The sequence below is a fragment of the Solea solea genome, chromosome 13 (assembly GCF_958295425.1).
Source record: "Solea solea chromosome 13, fSolSol10.1, whole genome shotgun sequence".
Lineage (NCBI taxonomy): Eukaryota > Metazoa > Chordata > Actinopteri > Pleuronectiformes > Soleidae > Solea > Solea solea.
The window spans coordinates 25,124,476-25,146,701 of record NC_081146.1 but is presented as its reverse complement, the minus strand read 5'-3'; the positions used below and the strand labels follow the sequence as shown (position 1 = coordinate 25,146,701).

The following is a 22,226-nucleotide window of genomic DNA, read 5'->3' as shown; positions in this document are numbered from 1 at the left end:
ACAACTCAACTATTTGTTGTAAAAAAACTCCTTTAAGACGTGAAGGTGACAGCTTCTGAGAGCCAGATACCTTGTTGCGACAGTGTCACCATTTTAAATCTTCAGAATGGATATAAACCAGCACTGTAACCATTCAGTATGTCCCTCTTTAGCTATCCATCTGTCACATTTCTACCAATATATCTTGCATTTCTAATCCAAACAACGTCAGAGTCAGTGTTGCACACGGCAGGTGACTTACTAAGGACACCGGCTTAGTAAGTCGCCTGCCAACTTTGAAGCCGGTCAAGTGAACCGTGGAGGGGGCGGAAGCGGAAGCTTTTAATCAATGTCTCTTGCGTTTCCTCATCCAAACGCGACCACGGCAACTTCTGTCAGAGGATCCACGGCATTGACATGACATGTTCAGTGTCAGGAAATCAAGACGCTCAGTAATCTTCTTTTTCAGCAACATGAGACTGCAAATGAGTATGTTGTGATCGCTCTCACACAAACCTTATCCTCGCTGTGCTCTAAGTCAATGAAGGGATGCAAACGTGATTACTTTGGCCATATAATGAATGCACAGTTTTGGTAATCTTCTCCTTTCCTGAACCGAAACGTTTGTGTGTGAAGACCTCGCTGGCTGTAATTTTGCGCCGAGACCTTGTCCTTGTTTACGAACAACACCATCGCTTAAAGGGAATTTAAACAGGATTACTGAGGATATAAAAATGAATGCACAGCTTAGCCTTACACTTTCATATAGGGTGATGCAACGGGGCTGCGACAATCAGCGGTCCTTATTCTCCGACACAGCGTCGGTAGGAAGTGATGCTTGGACCACCAGAACACCTCCACAGTGGAGCAAAAATAATAATACATTTCATTTATAAAGCACATTAAAAGATTGTCAAAGTCGGTTAAAAGAACATCACACAGAAAAATTGTTTACCCATTATACTATAGTAGTTCAAATAGGTGCGTTTTCTGGTAGGATTGTTTAATAATCATCAACTAAATGAGTCCTTTACCAACCCTGACGCATTGATTAATAGTTTTTTTATTGATATGTATAAAAACGACTCCTCTGATTTCAGCTTCTTGAATGTGAATATGCTGTGGTTTCTCCGCTTCCCTGTGACAGGAAAACTTAATTAACTTTGGTTTGTGGTCAAAACAAAACATTTGAGGACATTGTGATTTATAAATGTTTTTTCACCATAATATGGACCAAATAACTCATTCATTAATTGTTTTAAGGATTAACATTTCATACCCTTTCATGAATAGTCTACATAGATCTTCTGGAATGTTTGGGCCCCTGGTCACCTGACACATTATTGCCACAAAGACATTTTTTAATGAAGACACTTAATAATAAACAATAAACACAACTTTTGTGTTGTCATTGTTTGTCTATTAGCAGGTTGTTTTCCCACATTTTTTTGGGTACATAATTGCCATCCTTCCAAATGCCCAAATGCCAGTGCAGTTCATTAGGCCACTGACCCCATTTCCAGTGCTCAATCTTTTTCACACTTGGCCAAAGACAATTTGCACAATGTTTTGTTTGCACATAAAGACTTTTCCTTTCCTCCTCCTCCTCCTCCTCCCCCACGTAAATAATCAGGGCTTGAATTTTGCAGTCAGGTTTTTCCTTATTGGCACAGAACAGTTGCGTAAGCCAGAGCATCGGGGACATATCAAGACTTCACTGTCATCAGCATAACGGGCGCCTACGATGTCGTAATGTGTTTACAACAGAGTGCATGTTCGTTACCTTGTAGGTTAAAGGTGAGCAGCAGTGGTGCGGCTGTTCCCTGAGAGGAGAAACAGGTTTTTTAACGTGCTATCAGCTGCACTTATCTGCATACTGGTGTCTGCCAGTGCTGGTTCTCTGCCCAGGAGGAGGAAAGACAATGAGACAATGATGCATTAATTTTCTCTCCTTTTACTTTTACTTTTTCAGACAGTGGGGAGGATTGTCTGGCTTTCTTTCCCCGACTATTAGCTTTATTCTTCAACCGCCACAATCATTTCTTCATCATCATTTCTTTTGTCACTTTGGCCTTTGATCTAAAATTAGCGGGGATTTTTTCCCCGGGCAAATTAACACTGTTACAATTGCCAGTGGTCGTTCAGTCATGCATGAATGTTGACATCACAAAGACACTGCTTACTAATATGTATATTTTACGTAGCTCCCTATTTTTTACCCAATTGATCCAAATTATGAAATAGAAAATAATTAAAGTTGTGAAACAGCAATTTTTGCTACAAATGCTAATGGCTAAAAGTTTCCATGGTTCCTTGAAATCCTTGAAAGTTTGAATTTGGGAAAAAAAGGCCCTTGAGAGTGTTTGAAAATCACCCTTTATAATCATGGGTCATTGAAAGTGCTTGAATTTTGTGCAAGAAAGAAGTTAACTGAGTCGTGTTGTGGACACTGTCCACTGTCTCTCTCCGTCGTTGACGTGAGATTCCGTGCAGAACAATGAGCGAGTAGTGAGATGACAACATGATGCCTGGGAAATGCAAATTCCAAGAATCTCTGTCTCACCATTGACAAAGACTGACTTTGACCAAGATCCCAAAAAGGACAATCACTTGTCCAGATGCAGAGTGTGCAAGTTGCCCTCCCGTCTAAAGCTGTGTCAGCACATTTAGTCCTTGAATTTGAGGGAATTGGTCCTGGAAAGTCCTTGAATTTTGTGTCAACCAAGTACCCCGCAAGCTGAAATGACATTGGACAGTCACTGGGGATTATCTGAAAATACTCCAGCGCATGAAACTTAGTGTGAGTAATGCAGGGTTGACAGCATTGGAGATGCATTCAATGACTCTGTTAAATTCCATCACTTCTGTAATTACATGTGCAGTCCACGAACCAAACTCCGCCTGCTACTTCTGCCACCTTGTGGTAATAGATGCGCCACAAATTGGGTCAATTAGTCATTAGCTCATTCCAAAAGATGCAGTCATTGTCTTTCATGACTAGTTTCGGTAACTGAACATGTTTTTTAACAATCATGTTCCCATTCCTAGTATTAATAATACTCACTTCCTGGGTTTGAACCTGGGCCATTTGTTTTAGACACAGTAACATGAGGAAAGAATGGGGGAGGGGGGAGGTGGGGGGAGTATAAATGACAAATTGATGAACATCTGTTGGCTTATTTGATTTATTTATTTCTGCGGTGGCCGAGGTCAGTCTGATGGGACTGATACCGAGCAAATGAGATTAGAGAGAAGGTGTTGACCAGACCGTGTGACAGACCTCGGACTGTCTGTCTGTCTGACCGTCTGTCTGTCAGTCTCTCAGTGGCACATTAAACCCTCTCTGAGCCTCCATGTTGAGGGTGAGGGTGGGGGGGGTATTTGCCACTGGAGCTCGGTGGTGAATGGGTGAATGGGTGGGTGGTTATGGGCGGTGAATACCATGCTGTTCTCTGACAGAGCAGGCCTATGCTCTCATTGGCAGCTTGTGACTGCTGCACTCACAGCCACGGTGTACCGCATGGCATGGCCGGGCCCAATCCCGCTCATGAATTCAACTATTGTGTTTGCGAGGAAAATATTTTTTTATCAGAACACCCGGCTGCTATTTATACCAGAGCGGCACAATGGAGCTGCTGAGGAGTTTATTACCCTTTTAATTTGGCACCTTATGACCCTGAAGCCCCACAAGCTTCTGGTCAGATCAGTGTCTGCTGTAAAACAACACAAACAGAACAACAACAACAACAACAACAAAGAAGGGCTGCGGGTACTTGATTGCTCGCCACGTTGTTTGAAACCAATTAATAATTAATCAACAGTGACCCAGAGGCAGCGGATTATTGGGCAGTATTGTCGCAGGTGTGTGTGCCAACATAGCAAGATAATCCTATGCCTGTCGGTACTTATTGCTTGGATGAACCTGTTTGCGGCATCTGTGGTTTTAACTGGGAGATTTATTTAGCGTCGACATTAAACTGGCTCTCCTGTAATTTAATGTAGGTCGGGGGAAAAATGCGTCAGTTTACAGCTTTTAGTTCAGATCTTTTTTTGTTTTTGGTCAGAATCAGTAAATGGAAATTATTAGTAAATGTGATTTCCTTCCCGGCCTTGCCAAAGTTTCTTGAGCAGTTTCATGAGGTTGTCATGCTGTGATCTGCTAAATAAACCACACTGACACCCATTCATCCATCCATTATCTGAGTCTGACATGTTTACAGTATATTGTTCTTCTTTTATACCAACATTTTAGAAGCCGTAAAATACACATTATCTTTAGTAGAACAGTTGTTGAACTTTAGTTGTATTATTTGTTTCATTATTTACTTTTCTCCAATGTTTTTCTTAGTAATAGCACCTTAAAAGTAATTAATCTGCTCTTCATTCTCATCAGAAATTAATTTGTTTGTTAAAAAAGAGTGAAAGGAAAAAGCTGTCACCATGTTTACAGGATTTATTTTTAATCAAGTCAATTTGAACAAAATAATTTGGCAAATTAATGTGACGCGAAACTTGAGGTGCAGTCAATAAATTCAATAAATTTATAAAAATAGAAAACAGATTGTTTAAATCAATCAGACAAATAGTTCAGCACATTGTTGTTGACAATGTTTTCAACCAAAAGGTATAAAAGAGAGTGTGTTTTCAATTTTCCAAGGATAGAATAAATTATTATTATTTAATTAATCACATTTCTCTTCTCAGAAACTTGGTAGTCTCTAAAAACATTATTTTCCATCCAAAAGTTTATTCAATAAAGTTTAGTTTTCTGATTACCTGCTGTGTCAAATTTTTGTTTGATACATCATTTTTTACTTAAAATATATAAGTGTACAGGAGTGAAGACACAACATGCTGTTTGTAGAGGCAAAGCTCAAGTGATACTTAATAATTGTTTATTAAATTTAAACTATTCTGTGTATCGTTTGTTATTATTAAGCTGTTGTATTTTATCAGAGGGAGAGAGAAAAAGTCAGATTTCTTTGGCCTTAGAAAAACCCATATCCGTCGACCTCTAGTTTTTATGGTTAATATGTCTGCAAACCTTTTTAAAATCCATTTACGTATAAAACAGACTACCATTAACTGCGCTTGTTTGTTATTTCATGTTTTTAACTTTAGCTTCTCTGACGTTATTTGCAGTAAGTGGCTGTCTGTGGTTTTTGGAAGAGCAGCTGATGACGTGTGTGAGACTTAAACATACAGTCTACAAACGCACCACAATGTTCATTTACAGGAAAAGAATCGGTTATATCAAATTATTGCTCCTGTTTTTAATAGTCGACCTTCGGTGATCCTCAGCCACACTTGGCTGTAGCTTTGGTTCAAACATTTCCTCAATCTGTCTTGTGTATTTTTATTTAAAGTGAGCAGGAGACGTGTGTTTTTGTGAGTCACAGTTTAATAAGTGGACAGGAACATAATATTTACTATTTACAATGAAAAGTATAGCAAGGTGTATTAGCACAAAGGCTAGTTAGCTAGCCACCTAACTGCTCTAGTTACGACATGAAAAATATAATACATGTGTTTGTTAGCTCGCTGGCTAACTGAAGATCTGTTTTTTTTGCTAGTATTTTGGCCATTTTTAGCACTTAAGCAAATAGTAGCCTGCTTGTAACACCAATTGCTAACAGTTATTTTACTTACAGCGTACGTACGCTTGTATATACAGACATTATTACACAATATTTATACACAGTGCTTTGGCTCAGCGACTCACCGCAGGCACATCTCTCATAAAACCACCCCTAGTTACATGGAAAATATAATAAAATACCAAAATGTGTAACTCGGCAGGAGCAGAATATGGCTCAGTAACATTGCTAACAACTTTAGCACTTAACCAAATAGCTAGTGACACCTGTGGTTAGCAGTTATTTTGCTAACTCACCTGTAGCATGGGTTAGGGAGAATTTAAATTTGAATTTTCAAAGAAACTCTTGTTGTTAACATCCGGACAAATGTCATCATTAACTTTTTATGCTGTTTTTCCTGGGGTATCCCAATTGTAATTTGTCAATTCTTTAGATTTTTATTTTGCTGAATTTATGCTTTGCTTACGAGATGTTATACTGACCTTTGAAATATTGTTATTATCTTTTGTTGTTGTCTTGCTTACCTGCCCAGGGACAACAAATGCAAACAAGCAGCTACCTTAAATTTAATTGTGCACTGTTCCCCACAAAAAAAAACAAGTAAATGATTGTAAATAAGTAAAATAAACCTCTAGGAGAGGGCGCCCTTTTAGCGAAACTTCCTGCAAATATACAGCATGAATACCACATTATAGCAAGTGGGATAATATACCATATAAACTATGTTTTCACTGCTGCCGCCACCACTAAAACTACACAACAGACGCGAGAGAACGTCTTGACTGAGTAGCAGTTTGTTGTGAAACACACAGTGAGTGCACTACAACGGCCTGTTCTCAGCTACCTGTGCTATTTATTTATAGAGAGTCCTTAATGATCTTCAACAAAAACCACAGAGTACACTGCACTGAAGAGCCCTAGATTTTTGTTTTCTGGACTGCGTTGGAACACTCTAGCAGCAGGGGCAGCCACGTCCGTGATCCAATCAAGAGCGGTTGGTGCTTGTCAGCTGCGGTGGAGAGGCTCTGCAAATCACATTAAACAATAAACGAGGGTGGGGGGGGGGGCAGATTAGCAACAGTACGGTAATAACAGCAGAGTGCAAGAATGTTCAACATAAAATCTTGTTGATTTAGCCGTTCTTAAAATAAATACTGATGAATGAGAAAGTTGTGTGTCAAATAAATGTCACACTGCTTTAACTTTGTGAAGGAATTTAGAGCGAAGAAGTTTTATGCTTTGATGCCTTTTTTCCCCCCCGCTTTCCTTTAAACTGAGTTGGCAGCAGTTGAGTCAGACTCGGTCCTTTCTGTGAATTCTCACCATCTCTCTCTCTTCTTTTCTCTCTCTCTCGCTCTCCACTCCTCCTGCCTGTGGCCGGCCTGTGGAAGCAATGCAATTAGACAAACACAAACAAAGCTCTTGAATCGGCCATGGAAAACGCTGACTGTCCACTGTGTGTCCACGGTGCAGGCCAGGAGCGGCGCTAACTGCTGTTCAAACGCGCGTCACGAGGCAAAAACAAGCTCAAATCAGCCTGTCCACGGCTGTCATCTGCAAGAGTGTTTACCAAAGACTGGGTCGTGACCCAGGTCAATTTTTCTCTGGCTCCCAAACTCATTTTCCAAATTTTTCCCATTAAATAACGTGTATAAAAGTAACATTTTTTTGGAAATAGTTTGTTTAAAATTCAAAATGACAGGTGCAGCGTACCTGTTCTCTTGCATTTCTTATCCAAAACCAGCACTGTACACACTGGTGGCTTTATTAAAGTGTAACTAAACCTCTAAACCACATTTTATTCAGGTGTAAACCAGTGTATATGTTATTTATTTATTTATTATTGATTGTTTGGTGATATATCGTAATATTTCCTCGTGCAATACGATAGTCGATATGTCAGGGCAAATATTGATGTTTTGATTCATAAATGAAGGCGCTCTAAAGTAAACAATCCCTGCCAGTTTCACTCAGGTGTCGCCATGAATGAGTGGAACTTGGGTGGAAGTTACCTGGCTGAGGAAGAGGGAGTTTACAGCGGGATAATGGTGGAGAAAGCTACGTTCCACGTTCAATACATAGACTTTATGCACTTTGTTCTCTACGCTGTGAATAAATAGAGAAATCCTGCACTTCTAACGTTTCACGACCCATATGATTGTCGTTATATCGTCGTTATATCGTGATAGTATTGGTATCGCGGACCATGTATTGCGTATCGTATCGCAACAGTTATTCACTGTTACAGATATTTGCTCTTATCACGATTTATATTGTGATTTAAAAAGTTTGTCCCTTCTACAACTTAAATGCTCTACATTATATTCACCAAACCTCCTACAGTAAAAAAAGAGAAAGTTTGATTTTGAAGCTGCAAGTAAGTCATGAACGTGTCATTATCGATTTACACAACCATCGTTCTCTCTGTCTATAACCAGAAAATGGTGAAAAAGTAATTATTTCTGAGAGACCTAGGTGACGCTGCTGTGGATGAAACTCTTGTAGAAACGATTAAAAGAAGAAGAAGAAAAAAAGCCACACAGAAGCACAGATTCACACTCATGAACTAATAAACTCCCTCGACTTTATTTCATCAAATGGACTTCCTGGCACTGAGAATGGGGTTCACGTCGTGCTTTTGTTTGACTGGCTCTGCTACTTTGGGTTTAATCCTGCTGGTTTGGGGAGTGTTTGAGTTGGATTACTCCAACGTTGGGCCGGGGTACTGTTTCCCTGGCTTTGACAAGATGGTGTGTGTGTGTCTGTGTGTCAGTGTGTGTGTGTGTTCTCACTCTCAACCGAATCAGCTGAAACCACAGACAGACCCAACGAGAGCGCCGTCCAAATCCCTCTGCATGCAAATTAAAAACGCAACAATAAACGTGGCAAAGGAACAAGGTGGGCATGCAAGCCTGCTAGCTTTACAGCCCTCTCTTCCTTCTCTCCCTCTCTCTCTCCCCCTCTCTCCCTCTCTTTCTTCATGTCTCTCCTTCTCTCTCCACTTCCTCCAAAACCCTTCCTGGGTTTGATGTGGCTTATGGGAGGAGTTGGGACAGGGGACAACCAAACTGCTGAGTTATCTCTTGTATGCAGTGTGGTGATGTGGCTCTGCCCTCTGTGTGTGTGTGTCTGTGTGTGTGCATGTGTGAACATGTGTGTGTGTGTGCGTGCAGACCAGCAGTGCGGTGTAATCCTGTGAAAATGAAAGGTGCTGCCGCACACTGGCCGGGAGATTACAGTGCCACTCTGTCACTCTGCCAGCACAGAGTAGCCCTCTGTAACACACACACACACACACACACCTCACTGCCTCTCCACGCTGCTCACCCTTCTCAGTCACTCCCTCGTCTTCATCCAGTCTTGTGCGGTTGCACGTTCGTCCTAACTCTGCGACAGATTCCTCTCACCTCAGACCTTTCCCTCTGAAAGGCGCTGATGGATGTAACATGATTCATGTGCTCATATATTCGATACAAGACAAGAGATCATAACATGATTTAAAGAGATTAGACTTTTTCTGCAGTGGCCTCTAGACTGACTTAAAAGAAGTTGAGCCCGGTCTGGTTTCCTGCAGAAAAAAGTTCCTGTTCCTGTTCCTGAGTGGGTGAATTATTTCCTTGCGTAGCCGCTAATTAGGTGTGGGTGTGATATTTAGTATTGAACGATAATTAGTCGCTATTCTTATATCAATGGACGCGATGTTTCAGGAGGACAACCCTTATTATGATTAACCCTTCAACGCTTGGTAAATTGTGGAGGGGATAATACACAACTCCTTATATGGACATCCTGGGTGTGTGTGTGTGTGTTTATAGGTCACATCTTCAGGTTTTACAAAATGTTTTGTTGAGTCAAAGTTATGATTAATTCTACATTGGAGTAGTGATAATTGTGCAGAAGTCACAAAATAGACCATTTTTATTTTATTTTTGTTCATAAAAACGCCAACTTTGAACTGTGACACATTTCCAAATTTGACAAATAAAAGATATTCATCAAATTGCCAAGGTTGTACTGAAAAAAAGAATATAAGACACTCTGTATTGCACATTCTTATAGCCTCTGTATATACGTTTTAACATGGAAAAAAAGCATCCTAAATTTTAACTTTTTAAATGAAGTGTAGAAACATTAACTCTGGGTAAAAACTCTGACGCTCTGCTGTGAAAGTAAATAAATGTAGCAGCAAACAAGCAAGAGGAGATAATAAAACAAACAGTTTTGAACAAAGACGTAGTCGCGGTGGTCAACATGTTTCTCTCCGTGTTTTCTCCCTGGTAACATAACAACCATGTGGCTGCTAACTGGTGCGACAGGGAGGATGCTAGCAAGAGGTCATGTGATCACATAGACCCAAAGAGTGGTCACGTGACACTGAATCTTACTCACTACTGTCGGTAAAAAGTCAACGAGTAAAACACAGCTGCTGCCAGCATGGGTGCAGTATACGTTATGTCCACATGTGTCACTGTAGAGTACAGGTTATTGACCTAACCCCGTTTACGGCCTTTTGTGAGCTCTGAGGTTGTTCACCAGTAACATTTTTGTCACTTTTGTTTATATTTTTAAGAAAAATCCATGTCTCTTTGTCGTCCTGTCACCTAAAACCTTAAGGTCCCGACTAATGAGGTGAAAAATCAACGGATATGAAGACAAAAGGGGACAAATCCCAAAAAAAATGAGACGCCCAGTGTTTTCTATGTCTATGATATAAAAATAGTGCATTTCCAAGAGGCCCGAGGCGATTGTGCAGATTATTTGAACTTGATTTATCATGTAACGTGGACACAGATGCAGAATGTAGGTCACAGGTTTCTTTGTTAATCAGAGGCTGTTTGGCTTCACCTGTGTCGCTGTGACACAGCTGAGGTCGATCAGTGTGACTGGGAGTTAATGAGGTTACATAAACAGGTCGTCGTTCCCCCGACACTTCACTCTTTTATTTTGAAAGAATGTGTCGGTGCCTGTCCCTTATGTCGCGGTGTTTAAATACTGATGAAACCACTTGTTTCATTATCTTGTAGGTTTCTTTGTCACTGTTTTGTTTAAAGGGATGATTGTGTGTTTTTCCCCACTCTATATTTTTAATACACTTTGCTTTAAAATTCGTGAGAATTTGAGAAATGTGTCAATCCATGAACTCATTTAAACGATTTAGAATAAATATCTGATTGAGATTATTTTGACTGTTTTTGCGATATGAGAGGGAGTGGTCATTTTTACATAATTATTCTCTGAATCACAGATTTAAAATGATTACTGTTGTGATATTTGTGCAGATCCGTGATGTTTTCTAAAGTCTGTCTCTGTCGGGACAATATTTCATCTAAAATGTTAATTTGACACACATTTTTGACTTTAAGAAATATTGTAATACAGTTTTGACTGATTGTTCAACACATTTTCATCCCTGTTATTTACATCTTTATCATTATTCAATGCTTTTATGTAAAGTCTAAGTCATCTAACACCCCAACACCTTTTACTCTTAAAAGAAATCATGAATTCAAAGGCAACTTTGTTAGTGATTCTTACTTTAAAGAATATTTTTCATCATATTTATATATATATATGTATATATGTGTGTGTGTGTGTATATATATATATATATGTATATATAATCATTAAATAATCCCACTTTACACGAGAGCTTGTGTGACACGTAAACAAAGAGATATTACAAGTGGGTTCATTCAGTTCAGGCGTCTCACACTCAATCCTTCAGTTGTCAAGGTCGTTCTCACTTGAGACAAACACACACACACACACGTTCACGCACACACATGCTCACACACACACACACACACACACAGCACTTATCAAATAGAGTTTGTTTAAGGTTTTCCTTCACTCCTCCTCTGCTCTGTCTTTCATGGCCCTCTGCTGGAGTCTTTCAGAGTCTCTTTCTTTCTCTTGAGAAGCTGCTGCTGCTGCTGCTGCTGCTGCTGCTGCTGCTGCTGCTGCTCAGTATGCATGTGTGCGTGTGTGTGTGTGCATCAAATTGTTGCTCGACCTTGGCTAATTCACGTCTTCAGCTGCAGCAGGAAATAAAATGCACAAACTGCAGGTGCAGCTGTTGTGGAATCATCATCTGTGTGTGTGTGTGTGTGTGTGAAGCTGCAGTTTTATTTTTTGAATTTGAAATATTTGAGTTGTGTTTTTGTGTATTTTTTATTATTTCAGTGACTTCGATCATTGATGTCACTGGATGAAAAACTTTACTTTTCCCTTATAAGAAACTTTCTTACTTCACTTAAATCATGAAATATGTTTAAATATCACAGTTATAGCTGATAAGACAACTTTGAATTCTTCTTTATTATTATAGTGAAGTTCATTTTTATTCACAGGAGGCATCATGACACATAAAATCATTAAAAAAAAACACACTGAAGCATATTAAAAACAGTATAGTAGATAAGAAAATCAATAATTGTCATGTAAAGTGTTACAGTTCAGTGGCAACAGGTGAGAAAACTGAAATGTAGCCCAAAAATGTTAATAAATGAAGAAAAATAAACTTTTCAATGAGAGCACAGAATTAAAAATACTAAATGAATCGTCAACTATTTCTGATTGTTTGAGCGTTTATTCTTTGATCATCAAATTCCATATTTATCAGCTTCTTAAATGTGAATATTTTCTTTGCTTCATATTAGAAATAAATCATTAAAACTGAATATTTTTTGGTGGAATTTGGACAAAACAAGACATTTTTAGAGTTTGACAAACATTGATCAACATTTTCAGCTTTTCAACATTTCATGGACCAAACAACTCCAGATTAATAATCCTGTTTTTGTATTTATACTTATTCTAAAATGGCTACTGAACGTGTCTTACTTACACTTACTGTAGTTTTACTGAAAATATCAACACCTCATGATAAAGTATATGCACAGGTAAACTTTGCTAATATTGATTCAGATGTTCTTAAATGGATTTGGCAGCAAATGCTTGGCTGGTAGTTTTGAGACACATGCGTCTACAGAAGGAAACCATTAGGTGGCAGCAGAGGTCACTTGACACGATGTCGCACGTTTTTCTTTGCTGTTAAACGTCAATGAAGCAGCTGTTGTCGTCAATTCTGTGTTGGATGTGATCATTATTCATAAAACCTGAATACTTCTCGTACATCGTATCGTAAACTTGTCGGAAACATTCCGAGCTAGTTATTTGCTACTTTGTTTCCCTGGTGTCTAACGACCCTGGTGTCTCTCTGTGTCTCCGTGCTTCAGGGTTGGCTCTGCGAGCTGCTCCGCTGGAAGGAGGACCCGTCTCCGGAGAACCGGACGCTGTGGGAGAACCTGTCCATGATCCGACGCTTCCTGAGCCTCGCGCAGGTCGAGCGCGACGCCATCTACGAGCAGGAGAGCAGCGCCGGGCAGCAGCAGCACCACAACGAGCGGCCGACGCACCTGATGCACGTTTCCCCCGACCACTTACAGGTGAGACACACACACACACACACGTGTCCTCACAGGCTTTTTAATGGGTTTTATGACGAATCTGTCGAGTATTTCCTCAATAAATGGATTAGTTTTGTCCATAAAATGCAGGAAATGGTGTAAAATGTGGACCATGAGGTTTTCAAATGTTTTTTTGTCCACAAACCAAATATTTTCAGTTTTACTGTCGTAGAAGAGCAAAGAAAGAGGAAAAGATTCATATGGAAGAAGCTGAAATGACAGAAAAGTCTTTTTCTTTTATAAAATATTTGTATCTTTTTAAAATTATTTTACAATCACTTTTCATCAATGTTAATTCTTACAGTCCGTCAATTCATGCTAAAATAATCTGACCTCAGATGTGGATTAAGGAAATTCTGATCATAATTTGTTTTTTCTTTATGAAATTAGGATAAAATTAAAAATAAATATAAAATTATATGAATTAAAAACCACTCTTTTGACTTATTCTGCCTCACAGTTTGAGTTGTGATGGTTTAATACTAAAATAATCTGACTTCTTTTCTTCTGAGATTAAAAAAGATAAAATAAGATAAAAAAAAATCTTTTACAGCAGCAAACTAAGAGGATATAAAATCTGTGAATGTACAATATAGAAAAATAATCAATACAAATCTACAGTTTGGTTCATAATATGTTGATGAAACCTGGAAATGATGATGTTTTCAAACGTCCACAAATCAAAAATGATTACATTTTAATGATGTAGGGAAAATATTCACATTTAAGAAGCTGAAAAATCAGAATAACGTGTTTTAATTCTTAAAAAAAAAAACACTCAAACCAAATAATTGATGATCAAAACAGTCGGCGATTCATGTAATAATGGATGAATGGATTAATAATGAGTGTATGATGTGTGAAGCAGGGACACAGCGAGCTGTTGTTTCATTCCCGCACAAATGAAACAATTTCCTCTCCGTTTCATTTAATCTTGGCTAATTTTCCCAGGAATCCGTGTAATAAACAACACTCAGGAATTTCACGAGCTCTTGTTAATTTGAAACACGGCAGCACTTAAGAAAAAAGTTCCACTTCTTTTTCCCTCTCTCTAACGATATCATCAGCCTGGACTTATTTAACGAAGCTGCTTTTATAAGAGACATCTGGCACATGAATTGGAAACAACACACGGCCTCGGCGAACGGTCGAAACATCTTAATGAAGTACAATAATACTTCTATTAAAAGTCTGAGCCGCAGCCGAGCGCTTGATTACTTATTTGGTTACTTGGTTACTCGCGGCGCGGCGTTCCCCACAAAGGCTGCTGCCATTTACTGGTGTAAATCAGGTAATAGGATTTCTCTTAGAGAGAATCAGCTTCTCTTTTCTGTTGCTGCCGCAGCAGCAGATGTGGTACGGGGGGGGGAAAGTGGGCGCACGCTCGTGCAAACAGACACGGCGGCGTTAGATTGATAAAATGGGATTTATTCCTGATTTAATGGCGCCGTTTCGCACACCGGCCACCGGAGATTAGCGCTTTTGCCACGACGCAAATTAGCTCACATTTTACTCAACAAGGACGATCACTGTGTGTGTGTGTGTGTTACAGTACAATGATATCTGTGGGTGCATTTATGCAGCTGCCAAACGAGGGTTGATTTTATTTTTTATCAACTTTACTTCATGAAACACCTCTTTGCACCGCGTCTGAGTCAGAGCATGAAAATAAATGCCAGTTTCACCGGGTCAGCGGCGACACAAGCGCGATCCTCGATCTCACACTGCGGCAAAAATCCGCCGGGACATCGTGAGAAACGCTGGCTTTTGAACCCTGAGTGCGGGAATGATACACTAATATTAAGAATTATCAGATTATGTGTTGTTGAGTCAAAGTTAGGATTAGCAGACACACTTTTCCGACCCAGTTGATTTTCATGAAAGTCCTTAATAATGCGTCCCTGTTTCCTCCGTCACTGCAGGCTCCGCCTTCACAGCAGCAGCAGCAGCAGCAGCTCCAGTCCTCGCTGTCTCTCCAGCATCCGTCCCAGCCTCTCCTGTCCCAGCAGCCCTTGCAGCAGCAGCACCACCACCAGCCCACCACGGGGCCGCGTCTGCCGCCGCGTCAGCCGTCCACGGCCTCGCCGGCCGAGACGGAGGACGAGGGCAGCCGCGCGGGCGGTTGCGGCGGCGGTGGCGGCATCAACAAGTCCCGTACGGGCGGCGGCAAGATCTCGCTGGAGGCTCTGGGGATCCTGCAGAGCTTCATCCAGGACGTGGGCCTGTACCCGGACGAGGAGGCCATCCACACGCTGTCGGCACAGCTGGACCTGCCCAAGCTCACCATCATCAAGTTCTTCCAGAACCAGCGCTTCTACGTCAACCACCCGGCCAAGGTGTCCAAGGAGATCAGCGCTGGCACCATGGCAACCACCACCACCAACAACAACAACAACAACAACAGCAGCAGCAGTAACAGCAGCAGCAGCAGCAGCAGCCCGGCCTTCGACGAGGAGCTGACGGACTTCAGGGAGAGCGGCGATCTGCTGAAGGAGCTGGACGAGAGCACGCAGACCAACAACACCATCTTCTCCATCAAGATCGAGGAGCAGCTGGAGCGCGGCGTGGAGGCGCAGGCGGAGGCGGAGGCGGAGCGCGACGCCAAGGAGTAGAGCCGTTTGAGTGACTGAGTGACTGCGTGAGTGAGTGAGTGAGGGAGTGTTCACACACTGGAGGAAAAAAAAAAAAGACTATTTCAGACTCAAAAGTACTACTTTTTGGATTTTGTAAAAAACAAACAAAAAAAACTTGTATTATTCACTGTAAAGACTGATGCATCATTTAAATAATCTACACACACACACACACACACACACGTTGCCGTGGATATTTGCTGACTGCACTTCTCTGATCTCATCTTTTTAAGAAGCTACTGATTCTATTTAAAAACAAAGAAAAACAAAACAAAAAGAAGAAGAAGAAGTCGTCGTCGCCGCCCTCTTCCCGGACGTTCGTAGGTGTTTACGTAGTTTTACTTTTACCTTTGAGAGCAGTTGAAATTGAGGACCAAGTGTGTTTTTGTGTGACAAAAAGGCCTTAAATCCTGAGGTATGAAGTCTGCAGCCTGCTGGCACATTACAAATGAAATAATAATAATAATAATAATAATGATAATGATAATGATAATAATAATAATAATTAGAGCACGAGGTGACGACGGAACACTTCACACACATCACGGGAAGGGAGGAGGAAATATAAATAAATGAACATATATATAGATATATACATATATTATTGTAACTGTAAAAAAAATGATGATGATAATAATGATGAGAAAATTAAAAAAAAGAAATAAAAACTATGCCAACAAATGCCTTGTACTATACGGCACCGACTGCCGACGTTCCATTATTTTGCAAAACCTTTGTCACTGTAACGAAAAATGGTTTAAAAAAAAAATGTGAATTTCCACACGTTTTATTATATTATTATTATTATTATTATTACTATTCTCCTTATGTTGTCCGACCAATTTATTTATTTGCAGTTTATGTTTTAACGTAGCGCTTATGTTATTAAAAAAACAACTATTTTTTTTTTGTATTTATATAAATGTGATTTTTGACGAGGGCCGTCGAAAACATGAAAGTGTCTTAAACGTCTTTAAATGGAGAAAATGTGCTTTAATTAATGAATTAATTAATTAAAAAAGAATAAAAAAAAAAAAGTGCTGTATGTCGAGCAACTCACGCTTTCACAAGCTTCACGATTTCAATGTTGTATGCAAAGATTTTTACTCTCATGCAAATAAGCTTCGGTTTTAAACGCGACGACGACGTCGACGACGAACCTAGAGAAACAAACGTTAGAAAGAAAAACATTATGCAATCTGTGTGAAAAAATCAGTGTCTGCGATGTGTCTTCCTTTTTTGGTTCAACGGTTCCAGTTCAAGAAGAAGAAGAAGAAGAGAAAGGACGTTGGTGAACAAAATAATCCTCTGTACAAAAGTCTACTTTTCTTTTTTTATTTGGATGAGATGAGAACTCCAGTTATTTTGTTACGACTGACTGTTTTATAAGTGTTTCTTCTTCGGTTCCCTTTTCTTTGGTTTTTTTTTCTTCACAAAATGTTCTAACTAGAAGTGGTTATTGATTGTTGATTACACAATTAAACTGTTTGTATTGTACCACCCGCTTTCCTGGCATTAACTCCACCACATACTTTATTTTATGATTTTATTTTTATTATTTAATCGTCTTTTCCACCTCTCACGGACTCCTTGAGTCCAAACTGTAAATATCAACATCTTATGATGAATCATTGTTTGATTATTGTCAATGGAAACACTTAATAAAACTGTAATTAACAATTAATAAGCTGCTTATTACACCTTTATAAAGATACTTCAAGAAATATCATAAATTACAGTTTGGTTTTGGCGTTCAGGCTCTTATTAGAAACAGTTATAAACAGTAATACGGTGTTAATTAACTATAATTAACAATTAATAAGCTGCTTATTACACCTTTATAAAGATGCTGATAACTAAAAAGACGTCATTAACCTTTATTTTTTGCTTTAAAACACTTTCAGTCTCTTATTAGAAACTTATAAACAGTTAATATACCTGTCATCAACAGTAATAAGGTGTTTATTAACAATACTGAACAGTTAATAAACCACTTACTGTGCCTTATAAGATGCTTATAAACTTAAATGGGTCCATATTAGTTGCAATTAAAGCTTATTTAAAACCTTTTAAAACACTTTCCGTCTTTTATTAGAATTTTTTGTGTGAATATACCCGTCATAAACAATAATAAGATGTTTAACAATAATTAACAATTAATAAGTCACTTATTGGACCCTAGAAGATGCTTAAAACAGTATAAATGGGTTTAAAGTATAAATGAAAGCATTAATGTTTGACATTAGAACAAATGCAGACTCTTATTAGAAACCTGTAAACAGTTAATATACATTCAAAAATAGTAATAATATGTTTATTAACAATAATTAACATGCTTATTAATGCTTATGGACATAAATAGGTCCATATTAGTGTTAATAAAAGCTTATATAACATTATTTTCTTGCTTTTAAATCACTTGTCCGCTCTTATTACTTTCTTTCTAGAAACCTTCATGAGGATTAATAAGATTAAACAAGTGTTAATTATAGTATAATTCATGTTTATCATCAGCCTATTGAAAACCTATCAATTAATAATGATTAATGACAATAATAAGACTTTAAAAGGGTTCATATTTATGCTTCATAAAGGCAAATTTATTTCTCTATTCTGCTCTTATTAACTGTTGCTTATTATGCAGAAACATTTTAACACCTAAAATACAATTAAAGGTGTCTTAAAAGCAATAATAAATGTAATATAATATGTACAAAATTGGGTTTAGAAGCATCTTATAAGTGTGTTATTAGCTGTTAATTACAGCTCATTATAAGGACTTTGAAATAAAGGGTTTATGTATATATATATACACACACACACACACACATATATATATACTGTAAATGAAGTTGTGGAGAGAGTGGATCCTTTGCTGTCTCACTGTTGTCTTTCCTCTGCGTCTTCACTCGTGCTGCTGAGTCTCTGTGATTCCTGAAATAAATAAATAGATAAATAACTAAGTGTTGGGTGTGAACACATGAACACATGGGGCCGCGGTGGATCAGCGATGGAGCAGCAGACACAGGTGCAGATGTGTGTGTGTGTGGAGGCTCAGGTGAGGCGTTCAGAGGCGTTCAGAGGCGTCTGCACCTGGAGGAAACGACTGTCACCTGTTTAACACCCGCAGGTTCACGTGTCACTCAGCGAAGCCGAGCTCACGATCCCTCGATGCTCTTTTCACTGAGTGTGAGTTTGTGTTAGTTCAGAGGAGAAGAACACACACACACACACACACACGTGTCAGACGCGCTGAGGACGACATTCATGTTTTTATTATTATTAAAGGTTTAGGCACAAAGAAACTTCACTACATCCTGACTTGACATGATTCAAACTAAAATACCAATTTGTGGCCACGAAATATTAATTATTATTAAAAAAGTCAAAGATATTCACAGATTTAAACTTCTACAATCAATTACATTTAAATGACACATTGTTGAAACACATATTTAAATACATATAATTTAAATAATAATAACGTTCACAGAAATGATAGAAAAGTTTCTTTTTTGGGAAAAGAAAAGGAAGTTTTAAGGTAATACGCTGTATCATGGTGCAGTTAAATATATACTACTTTACTTTAAATATCTTTTTCGGGTGTCACACTTTGTAGACGTTCCCTCACTGACACAGTGCGCAAGGGTGCGCTTCATTAGCTTAACTAGCTATCCCAGTTGTTGATGGGAATGATATTAAACACACACATTTTTATAGGCCACAAATGAGTGTTTATTGGCCACAAATGTATATTTCATGGTCACAATTTAGTGTTTCTTGGTCATGAATTAGTATTTTCTGCCACAAATTAATATTTCCTGGTCACAAATTTGTGTTTCTTGGCCACAAATTAGTATTTCATGTGCACTAATTAATATTTTGTGCCTACAACTATTTTACCCCATGTCATGTCTGGGTCTCACAAGTAAAATATTACATATATACATTATATGATAATGTGTGTTAATATTAATGTATATTTATATGTTAACATCATTTGGCAATATTCCACATTTTGTGTAATTCTACATATTAACACATTATAGAAAATTAGAATTGTTATCATTACACACACATATATGTAAAAGATTACAAATAAGAGGTTAAATGGGTTAAAAATACTTAAATGGAACTATTGAAATGTCTCAAAAGTGTATTTTAGTTCTGCACTACAGGGAACTTGACTAAATTAATTATTTACGAAATTAAATTATTGCTAATAGTGAAAATGTGTCCATTCCAATTTGATGAAGTCCAACTTCAAAGACTTTTATCAGATTTTCTTTCTTTCTTTCTGGATAATCTTTTTCTCGTTGCATAATCTGTGGCATGTGATTCTTCAGCCTCATTTCAAACAATTTGTTTAAAAAAAAAAAAAAAACTCTAACAGCATCATGAGGGCGAGGTTTTAACGTCGTTACAGGAAGCGGATAAATTATTAGGAAAGTGGACATGACATGAAACACGAGCTGATGTTCAGAGGAAAATAAATCAGGTCAAAACTTTTTTATTTTTGACAATAATGAGAATTTATTTTCTTCAAATTCAGATAAAAAGAAAACTGAGTTTCTTTGATTTTTTTCTGTGGCCGTTTTTAAACAAAAAAACATCCTGAAAGTAGAATCAGGACCTGATTCACCGGTGACCCTCTTGCTGTGAGGCAACAATGTGAGCCACTGTTTCACCGTGTGTCCCGTTCCTTTCAAAATAAAGCTCAAATTGACCCATCACAAGAAGAATTTAACATTTTCAGGAAAGTAACAAACTCTTTTGTTTTATAACATCCTTGTGATGTAATTCTGAGGCAGATTGAAGATTAAATAATCTGTAGATTACAGTCTCCAATCTCATTGGAAGCAAACATTTAGGGATTAAGGCACTTCATGATGTCATTTACTGACTTTATGGTGACGTCAGTGTTGTGTTCAGTGTGCGCTGTCAGCTCTGTGCTCGAGATTATGATTGACGGTTGCTAATTGTGTTAGCTCCCGTGTGTTAGCTCCCGTGAGAGTATTCTGCGATACATGCTGTCGATGCTGAAGAGAATAAACGGTCTCGCCTACATCAAAGATCAACTCCCTGAGTCTCCCGTGGTTCTTTTACGAGACACACTTCACCCCCGCTGGCAACAATAACAACACCTAAACACAACAACGCAGAGTAGCTAGCGGTGGGCGTAGTGGCTGTGGGTGTGGCTTACATATACATCATATGATTGATAATCACCAAATTCAAGCACTTTCAGTGACGCATGTCTGTGTAGCGTGATTGAAAGACTACGTCCACATTATTGTCAGTTTAAACGGCAAACGTGGGTTTTTGTTTGTGACAGAAGACGTTTTAAGACACTTTGTCTCGTGTTTTGGCTCAAATATTCAATCGCTTACAAAAAACCACATTTACTTGCTGATATCTGGTGTAGAACTTTATCGACTGCTAACAACGACGAGGCCGATATGTGTTTGAGTCCATGAGTGCAGTGAAGTCGGAGGTGTGGCGCCGCCAGGTCCGACTTGTGATGTAAATGACAGTGTCAGGGGTCTGTCATGGCGTTCCTTCCTGTTTTATTTTGAAATTTCTCTCTCCTCTCGTTTCAGGTCACTTGCCCCTTCCCCTTGTGTTTTCCCGCCAGTCTGATCGTCTGCCCCGCCCTGATTGTTTCCACCTGTTCCCCATTACCGTGTGTGTATATTATGGTCTGTCTCTCTTTCTCTGTTGCCAGTTTGTCTTGTGAACCAGTGAAACTCCTGTACCCGTGTCTCAGTATTTGTTCTTTGCTACTTTGTCAAGCTCTTGGTTTTTTTAGTAGTTTTTCCCTCAAAAGAGAGATTTTGTTTGTTAGCTTTAGCCATTTTTTGTTAGTTTTTTGTTGCACTTAAATAAAATAAAAGTTTATTTTTCACTTTGTCTCCCGAGTCTTGCAATTGGGTCCAAGTCCTTGTCCCGGTGACTGTCACACGGTGACATCGTGGTGCGTTCAAAGACCTGAGTTCCAGCGGCTCTGGAATATCTTTTTAATCAACCGATTCTAATGATTCATTTGCACCGAAAACAACTGCTTTACTAGTCACTAGTTTTTGTGTGCGATACTGCGTTACTCTCAGGTTTGCTGAAGCATAAACGCGGGGCAGCTCGGTCTTGGTCCTCGTCGTCTACTACACGAACCCCTGGGACTGCGCAGTAAATCGAACAGGAAACGCAGCAGAAAGCCTAATAAAGTTATTCTAATGATAGCAATCTCGACGGGATTCTGCCTTCACTGGCGTAAAATCTGAAACCTACAGTCTCTCTCTCGCTCTCTCTCTGTGGGGAAAGAACCACACATTTTCCAAAGAAAAAAACACCCAAATAAATAAACATGTGTATTTTTTTTTTTTTTACCAGCGTTCAAACGTGTGGAAGCGTAACGAGAAGGTTAGAGGTGTGGAAATTAATAAGATTAATCACGGCGTCGCGTTCGCCGCTCCTCTCTCTCACTCTTTTGCCTTCCGGTTTCCAGGAGACGAGATTAAACAAACTCAGCTGGGATTGAGACTGTCCCTCTG

General features: G+C 38.9%; 1 protein-coding gene across 7 annotated transcripts in view; it reads left to right on the top strand.

Moving 5' to 3' along the window:
- Window positions 1–17,370, top strand: part of satb1b (SATB homeobox 1b) — a 94,774-nt gene extending 77,404 nt beyond the window's left edge. For 6 of the 7 annotated variants that reach the window (XM_058648042.1, XM_058648043.1, XM_058648045.1 and 3 more), the window contains 2 exons: window positions 12,815–13,024; window positions 14,968–17,369. In XM_058648042.1, coding sequence (XP_058504025.1) covers window positions 12,815–13,024; window positions 14,968–15,657 — 900 coding nt within the window. In that variant the 3' untranslated portion in view covers window positions 15,658–17,369. Of the gene's footprint in view, window positions 1–12,814; window positions 13,025–14,967 lie in introns of all 7 variants that reach the window. The other variant, XM_058648048.1, reaches the window with a different exon arrangement.
- The last annotated feature ends 4,856 nt before the right edge of the window (window positions 17,371–22,226 follow it).